At 51.9% G+C, this 8,937-nt stretch overlaps 1 protein-coding gene across 5 annotated transcripts in view; it reads right to left on the reverse strand.

Moving 5' to 3' along the window:
* PIGG (phosphatidylinositol glycan anchor biosynthesis class G) overlaps nucleotides 1-3,488 on the reverse strand; it is a 129,309-nt gene extending 125,821 nt beyond the window's left edge. For 2 of the 5 annotated variants that reach the window (XM_039545182.1, XM_039545185.1), the window contains exons 1-2: nucleotides 3,188-3,487; nucleotides 142-347 (exon numbers count right to left, since the gene is read on the reverse strand). In XM_039545182.1, coding sequence (XP_039401116.1) covers nucleotides 142-347; nucleotides 3,188-3,347 — 366 coding nt within the window. In that variant the 5' untranslated portion in view covers nucleotides 3,348-3,487. Of the gene's footprint in view, nucleotides 1-141; nucleotides 348-986; nucleotides 1,273-3,187 lie in introns of those variants that run through there. The other 3 variants (XM_039545180.1, XM_039545181.1, XM_039545184.1) reach the window with 3 other exon arrangements.
* Between the last annotated feature and the right edge of the window lie 5,449 nt (nucleotides 3,489-8,937).

Below are 8,937 nucleotides of genomic sequence, written 5' to 3' on the forward strand. Positions count from 1 at the left end.
TTCTCAACTCCTGTAACACTAGGGCAAGGAGAAAAGGTGTCATGCTAACTTGCACCCCTGGCTGGGTAGGACACAATGATACTTGGGAGCAACGACTAAGAAATTACAACACATTAAGATAACCAAAATGGGACTGCTTACCTTAATTCGAGGCATGGTGACAGTGGGTGGCTTCGCTTCAGCAATGAAACTGTGGCATGTTCCTTTTTCAACAAGTTGTGTAGTGTAGGGCATGAACTGTTTACCCTTTGATCCAAACACAAAATCATCTCTCAAAGCATCTATCAACACGATGACTGCTTTTTTGAAAAGAGGTGATGGAATCTTGGTCCAATTAGAAGTCACTCCTAAAATAAATGTATACATAAAATGTGCAGAGCATCAATGCAAGTTAAGGGTCCACAACAAAAATGATCAGCACTTCACGTAAGACTTCTGCAATAGTTGTAATTGCCAGTGACAGCAATTTAAAAGTTAGAAAGTCAGCCCACCTTTTCAAGATTTGAAATTCCAGTCTAGTACCAGTATTTGACTGTCCATATTCTGGTTTTCACTGTAAACAAGACAGGACTGTACTGTTTTTAGTTCATCTGCAGCTGGAATTTATGGCTATCCATATCCACCTTAAGAACAGGAGTACTTGTGGCACCTTAGAGATTAACAAATTTATTTGAGCATAAGAACAAGTGCCACAAGTACTCCTGTTCTTTTTGCAGATACAGACTAACACAGCTGCTACTCTGAAACCTGTCATATCCACCTTGGCTTCATGAAATCAAAAGGTTTAGTCCACATGGTCTTTATCATAGAATATTAGGATTGGAAGGGACCTCAGGAGGTCATCTAGTCCAACCCCCTGCTCAAAGCAGGACCCAATCCCCAGACAAATTTTTGCCCCAGATCCCTCAAGGATTGAACTCACAACCCTGGGTTTAGCAAGCCAATGCTCAAACCATTGAGCTATTCCTCCCCAATAATGCACTGACCTGCAGTGGTGCCCATCACTGAGGGGAAGTGCTAGACGTAGTAAGTAGAAATTGGGTAAAACGGCTTGTGAGCCCTCTGATTGCCACTGCATTTTATGTTTTAGACGCCAGCTTGTAGTTTTTATATAGTTGTATGTTGTGTATATTTAGAAAATATGGTTATCTGGAATCCTATTGTGCCTGTGATTTTATATATTGTTATGTAAAGAACAAAATAGATACGGATTCAACTGAAACAAGTACTACTCATACGGTGTTACGCTTCACAGACAGGGGCAATGTAACAAGAGCAGTCAAGATTCACAGAAAGAAAAAGCTGTGGCAACAGCCACACTTCCACCTCCTTGTGGGGAGCTAGTGGTCCAGTCCCATTCCAGAGAGGCACAGGGGGGAGGTGGGCCAGTCCTATCCCCTGGGGAAGAGGGGGGTTGGTGGGCTAAGGTGTGTGTGTGGGGGCGGGGAGGGGTGTCTCACTGATGGCTGGCCCAGAGCAGACATTAGCCCAGCTTGCTCCATGCTCAGCTCTGGCCCAGGCTACCACTGCTGCTTCTTGTCCAGCCGACAGGGAGACAAAGAACCAGTCAAATTAAACTTTATTTTCTTTCTTCTGCCAATGCCTCACTTCCTGCTGGGTTTATTCTCTCTCATGAATCATAAAACCAAATAAACCAAAAAGACTCCAAACTCTTGGGCTCCTGGATCTTGTTTTCCAGCTTCCAGCCGAAAGAAAACTTTTAAAGCCAAATTCTAACCACCTGTAAAAGGGATTAATAATGGACTTGCTCTCAAACTGTTAATTAGTATGAATGGAGCTGTTATAATAAAAGGCACGGGGACTATGCAAACATAGGTGGCCTGTGATGGAAGGGAATTAATATCTCAAATGAACATGGGTGAGTGTGATTCATATACAAAAATCGTGCAAGGAGCGAGGGCAGACTCTGCATGTGCTAATGAAGCACCTAAGGATTTTCAATAATTAGATCTGACAAGCTTTGTTAAGAAGGAAAAGTGAGCAAGGGCCCAGCAAGGCAGGGGATGGGGACATGGTTACCTAGGCCGAGCAGGGGATTGGAAGCAGGAGAGGGGCTGGATACCTGGGCCAAGCAGGGGTAGGGGAAGTGGAAGAGGAGCTGACTACCTAGGCAAGGCCAGAAGGAAAAAGAAGGGTTGAGGGGAACCCCTCACCTGGACCAGACCAGACCAGGGAAAGGAGGAGGGGGGACAGGCTGCTTACCTAGCCAGGGCAGTGGAAGGAGTGAACGGGGAGGACAGTGGCAGAGGAGATGATTATATCTAGGTGGGGTGATTACCTGGGCCGGGCAGCAGAAGGAGGGACCGAGGGTTGCCCAGGCCCAGAGGGAGATGGGAGGGGGCGGGAGGTCCTGGTTACCTAGGCCAGCCAGGGGAAGGGGTGGGCCGGATACCCAGGCCAGGTGGGGGATGGGCAGGCCAATTACCTGACCCAGGCAGGGGAAGGAGAGGACGGTGGGGGCTGGTTACCTGGGCCGGGCCAGGGATGGGGGCTGGTTACCTGGGCTGGGCGGATTACCTGGGCAGGGAAGGAGAGGACGCCGGGGGCAGGTTACCCGGGCTAGGTGGGGGAAGGAGGCGGTTACCCGGGCGGGGCAAGAAGAGGCCGGCAGGGGCTGGTTACCTGGGCCTGGTGGGGAAATAGAGGACGGTGAGGGCTGGTTACCTGGGTCAGGGAAGGCGAGGGCGGCGGGGATGGGGGCTGGTTACCCGGGAATGGGGGCTGGTTACCTGGGCCGGGCGGGGGATGGGGGGGCTGGTTACCCGGGCCGGGCCGAGCCGGGGAAGGTGGGGGCTGGGGACCCGGGGGAGGGGGAGGTGGGTTACCCGGGCCGGGGCGGGGCAGGTTACCCGGGCCGGGCGGGGCGGGCAGGTTACCCGGGCCGGGCCGGGGCTGGGGCTGGTTACCCAGGCCGGGCCGGGGCTGGGGGCTGGTTACCCAGGCCGGGCCGAGCCGGGGAAGGCGGGGCAGGTTACCCGGGGATGGGGCTGGTTACCCGGGCCGGGCGGGGGCGGGGCAGGTTACCCGGGCCGGGCCGGGCCGGGACGGCGGGGGCAGGTTACCCGGGGGATGGGGGGGCGGGTTACCCGGGCCGGGCGGGGGATGGGGGGGCTGGTTACCCGGGTCGGGAAGGCGGGGCAGGTTACCCGGGGATGGGGCGGGTTACCTGGGCCGGGCGGGGGCGGCCCAGCGGGCGGGACCCCGCGGGCCTCTCTCCGGGGCAGGGATCTCACGGGCACCGGGAAGAAGCCCCGGAGGAACAGCCCCACCCCGAGCGCCTGCACCAGGAGGCAGCCGGCGGCGAAGACCCCCGAGCGCAGCCGCATCCTCGGCGCTAGGGCGGCCCCGGCCAGCAGCGCTCCCAGCCCGTCCGGCTCAGGTGCAGGGGGCGGGGCGGGGCGGGGCGGCCCAGCCAGCGCGGCGATTGGCTCCTGCCTAACCAACCGGCAGCCTCCGCCTGCCAAACCAACCGAACCTCCGCGCCACACCGGCCCGAGCCCGGAAGGGCTACTCAGAAAACTACAGCTCCCAGCAGCCCCCTGCTCTATGGAGCGGCGCAGGGATCAATCCGCGTTGCCCACTCCCAATCTTGCCCAGCCGCCTTGCAGGGAGTGGGGGGAGTCACTGGTGCTGCCTCCTGGTCCTTGCGGCCCCACTGCAGCAGCTGACATTTGCCTCACGCCGGGGCAGTGAGCGGCTGCATGGCCAAAGGCACTGGCTATGGGTGTGACTATCTAGGCTAAGGCCGGCACAGCCTGGGGCTAGGGCCAGTCAGCTGCACGCACGTGCCTTCCGGGGCCTGGCACCTCAGTAGGTCCTGCCACTTGCCCAGCATGTGTTAGTGAACAGTGGCAAGCGAGGGGCAGGGTTGTGCGGGGCAGGCAGCAGCAAGGGGCAGGGGAGGGTGGACAAAAGGAGGAAGGGCCGAGAAATCGGGGCAAAGCTGAGTCTGGTCAAGTGAACTCAGCTGCTCTCCAGACTGAAAGGCACCAAGCAGCATCCAGTTCCCTGGACGCTACCTGGCCTGCGGGAACGGGGTTGGGAAAGAAGAGGCTAGGAGAAATAGCCAGCAGTCAGCCCACCACACTTTTGCTCAATGCGAATTGAATTAGTTTTGTGTATTGTTCATGTGCACACAATGCTGCCTGCCATGCATTGCTCTGGCAGTCCTTCAGCTGCTCCGTGTTAATGACTTGTCTGTGAATCTGCATGAGTTCTGCTGCTCTGACCGCAAGTTGACCAGATAGTCTCCCTCTCATTTAAAAACGGACACAAGGCCAGAATCTGCCCATTTGCTCCTGGATTTAGCTATATCTCCATTAGTGTGAGATTACTCCAGAAGTCCTACAACAGGCATCAAGCAGCTGCTCGGTGTCATGCTGAGATCCTGGATCTCGTTGCCACCCTGAGGAGAAGTGCGGGTGCAGCAAGATCTTGTGGACAGCTCTACAGAATAAAGATCTTTTTTGTGACCATTGTTAAGGAGATGTCTGCCAGGGGTCACAACCGAGATACTGTCCAGTGCTGGATAAAGAGCAAAGAACTCAGGAGGACTTATGTTAAAACCAAGGAATGCTGTGGAAATGAAAGTGTAAACTCTCCATTTTTTGAGGAGATGGATGGGATTTTGAACAATTACACTGCCACCAAGCATTATGGACCCTGTTGCCCCCTCTCTACCTTCCAAACCCCCGAGGATAAGTAGCAAAAGTCATGGGAGGAGGAACACAAGGAAGACGGTGAAGAGCTCTCTCTGAGGGCAGCTACGTAGGAAGCAAGCCCAAACTCCAGATAAAACCCAGGCCAGGACTGAGGAGGCAGATTGTGTGGAGAGAATGTCAGTATGTTAAGTATTTATCTTTACAATTTATTATACTGTACGGCTGTGCTAACTTCTGTTCTGGGTGCCCCAGGCACCATACAAGCTAGAAGCTTTTCTGAGTCCTCAGCCCCCACCTCTCTCCTGCAGTCCGCCCGTGCACTACACCCCCAGAATGCCCACCCCATACACTTTTTCAGAATGGCATCTGTCCTGGCCAGGCAGCTGACTTCTGATTCACGCTAAAGCCCTGACTCTCGACTCTTTTCAAGCCCACACCATGGAGGGTACATACCAATCTAATTCCTTTCTTCTCCCTGCATCTGTCCAGCCTGGTGAACACTCCCAATTCCCAAACCCCATTCACCTGCTCAAAATAACTGTCAGCAGCATGGAGCAGCTGCAACTTTGTACCCCACTTCCCCTCCCCTTCCTCAGCATATTTGAATAATGAAAACATTCAGTTGTGTGAAATTCAGCCCTCTGAGACAGTGGTTCTAGGAAAAGAAGTTTGGGTAGCGTTCTTAGTTTACAGGAGGTAGGTGTGGGTACTCCATGTCATGCAGCTGCCATTTGAGGTATAAATGGCCTGTAATAGGCATTCATACAGGAAAACCTTAGGGATAGCCAAGCTGAACAACTCTGAATGGCTATTTGCAGGCTTACATAGAGACACACTAGGAGCAGTTCATGCATCAAACTGTCAGTGCTGAAACCAATCAGTTTCTCCCTGCAGTTTCAGTATATCTGCAGTGGAGATAAAGCAGCATCTAAGATGGAGAAATTGCTCAATTTAGGTCTGATGCTGTGAGGTCATTGTCCTCGGTGCGGCTCACAATTCCCTTCCACTCCTGCTGCACTTCTGGGGGAACCATCAGGCTGGGAAGTTATTCCCCAAGTCTCGCTGGTCTGCCCTTTGCCTTTTTGAATAAGGCCACTGGCTGCCTCCTAGGCACCCACCTCAGTGTAACATCATGGAGCGCCAGGGCAGCTTGAAGCAATGTCGAGGGGATTACTATCCAGCTCGTCCCCAGATGCCCCCCACTAACCTATCCTGTATCACATAAGCACCTCCAAGGCACAGCAAAACCAAACTGGGAACATAATTCCCAACCCCCACAGCCTCCAAGGCACAACGGCTTGTGACGTACAAGGAGGGTGTGGGGAGGGGAGCCTGGGCCCTCCCACTCTACCAGGCTCCGACCCAGGGCCCTTTGAGAGCTGTCAATGCTCTGACAGCCGGAGCTGCCCAAGGTGGCCCTCTCTGAGCCACTTTCTAGCACATCCCCCACCCCCTGAGATTGTCCCAAAATCACTGTCTGAGTTTAGGTGGTGTGAGGGATGTCTGCTCACCAAAAGGCACCCTCTCAGGCAGCAACTGCCTCCACCGGCGGTATGGCCCAGCCTCCTGGGCCAGCTTAGGCCAAGGGCTTTCCCCTGCTCGGGTAGTTTGAACAAAAATAAAGGGGGATTAACCAAGTCCAGAATTCATATGAAAAGGAGAGGGGAATGCTTCCCTCTCAGGCTCTCTCTGCAGCAGGTCTGCCCTTCACCTCAGGGAGGGGCGACTGGCAGCTGTTTAAGGAGAGGTTCTGCCTTTCCTCAGATTTTCACTCCTGGAGCTGCAGGTTGCAGGTCTGCTCTCTTCCCTGAGCAGACACCAAATGACCTGCTCCCCTGCCTTTTAACTCCTCTTCCAGTTGGTGCATTTGCTACAGGTGTGGTGGGGTGGAGCTGCCTGGGCCTAGAGCAATTCCTTAACCCCTTATTGTCCAGTGTGGGGTTTGTACATCCCATCACAGCTGGGAAGAATATCAGGGACAGGAAGTCATAAATGTTGTTTAAAAAAATTCTATTGTAGCCTCTCTGGAATGGGAACAATAACCGCTCGTGGTTTTGTCCTGTTCCCGCAGCCACGGCACCCGCAGTGTCTGGACCTGCGAGGACAGGGCTTTTACCAATGGCTGAGCGGCTGGCTAATCTGAAGGGGAAGAAACAGAAAACTCAGGATGAAACGTTTGCAGCTTCACTGCAGACTCCCTGCAAAAATTGATACTGGAGAGGAGGGGGTTGTATTTGACGTAACAGAGGAGAAAACCCAGAGAATTATCCAAAGAGAGCATTGAAGAAGCCAGAGACAGTTGCAGTGGTCAAAGCCAGCATTGCCGTGGTACTGTAGAGAAAGACAGGGAGATGCAGAGGCAACTGGAGGAGACAAGACAGAGTTAGAGTGCTCTGCTGCAGTGCGTGCTGGTAGCGGGCACACAGAAAATCCCGTGCCCTCAACCAGACCCCGCCATGTTCTATAGCTGGGAAGTTATTCACCAAGTCTCGCTGGTCTGCCCTTTGCCTTTTTGAATAAGGCCACTGGCTGCCTCCTAGGCACCCACCTCAGTGTAACATCATGGATGCATTAACAGGTGTGTTGTGAGCAAGACACAAGAAGTCATTCTTTCGCTCTACTCTGCGCTGATTAGGCCTCAACTGGAGTATTGTGTCCAGTTCTGGGCACCACATTTCAAGAAAGATGTGGAGAAATTGGAGAGGGTCCAGAGAAGAGCAACAAGAATGATTAAAGGTCTAGAGAACATGACCTATGAAGGAAGGCTGAAAGAATTGGGTTTGTTTAGTTTGGAAAAGAGAAGACTGAGAGGGGATATGATAGCAGTTTTCAGGTATCTAAAAGGGTGTCATAAGGAGGAGGAAGAAAACTTGTTCATCTTAGCCTCTAAGGATAGAACAAGAAGCAATGGGCTTAAACTGCAGCAAGGGAGGTTTAGGTTGGACATTAGGAAAAACTTCCTAACTGTCAGGGTGGTTAAACACTGGAATAAATTGCCTAGGTTGTGGAATCTCCATCTCTGGAGATATTTAAGAGTAGGTTAGATAAATGTCTATCAGGGATGGTCTAGACAGTATTTGGTCCTGCCATGAGGGCAAGGGACTGGACTCGATGACCTCTCGAGGTCCCTTCCAGGCCTAGAATCTATGAATCTATGCTGGAGGTAGAACAAACATCCTCCCTCTCTGATCAGAGTGCTACTTGCAAAGTTGTCACTAGGAAATTAGACAATGTACTTGGAGAGGTGATGGGGGTAGGGGCGGACACCACTTGCTCTGTGCACAAGCCTTTAAATAAAATCAAGTATGAACAGGAGAGCCGTCCTCCTTTTATACACAGTGCATATACTATATCAATTGAGAAACACATTTATGAAATAATACTCTTGGCAGCATATAGCCAGTTACAATACAATCCCCAAGAATTACTGTTTCATCAGAAAATCCAAAAGGACATAAGGTAACTTTTACCATCTTTCCATTCTTTAGTACCTGGCAAATTGTATATATGTCAGGTCTCTGCTGGTTTAAACAGAGCCAGAGCATCAAAAGGGTTATCTAAGGCAGTTCACTGAAGTGCGAATCTCTACTTCATGGTACTGCAGTGGAAGTCTCAAAGGCTTTGTAGTGACTGAGTGGAAAGAGGAGGCACACGGGTTGTCATTTTAAACCCCACTACAAAGGGGACATTTTAATCCCATAAGTGAAGGAGGCAGCAGAATTATACAGTAGATTTACCCACAAACAAAGGGTGAGTTCCCCCTCACGCCCCACGTTCAGTTTCAGATACTAAGGCGAGGGGCCCTACCTAAGCATAATAGAATTTGGAACTGAGTGCTTCAGAGGCAATCAAAGGCTGTGAAAGCCTCTAACAACCCCCTGCAGGAAGTGAGAGCCATTTGGTTTGTGTCCTGCAGGCTAAAGACTAATGGGTGAAAAGACATAGCTCCTGAGCTTGCTGTTAGGATGATTTAAAAAAAAAAGAAAAGAAAAGAAAAGAAAAGCAAACCTGTAGATTAAACGAATTGAAAGAACTACATGGTGCAGTAGGTAAACTCATCCGTTGCCACAGGAGTCAAAATGACACGGGAAAGGTGGCTTGATAGCATCATCTTGGTCCCTATTTGTACACGCTAAATTGTATTGAGGTGTGAATATCAGTCTGTGCTTACGAGGGTCCCTGTCTGTGTTAGAATAGCAGTGGTACTGCAGGTTCACATGGAGATACTTTGGAGAACGGAAAGAATCATCTAGAT

This window comes from Mauremys reevesii, linkage group 6 (assembly GCF_016161935.1).
Source record: "Mauremys reevesii isolate NIE-2019 linkage group 6, ASM1616193v1, whole genome shotgun sequence".
NCBI classification, from domain to species: Eukaryota; Metazoa; Chordata; order Testudines; family Geoemydidae; genus Mauremys; species Mauremys reevesii.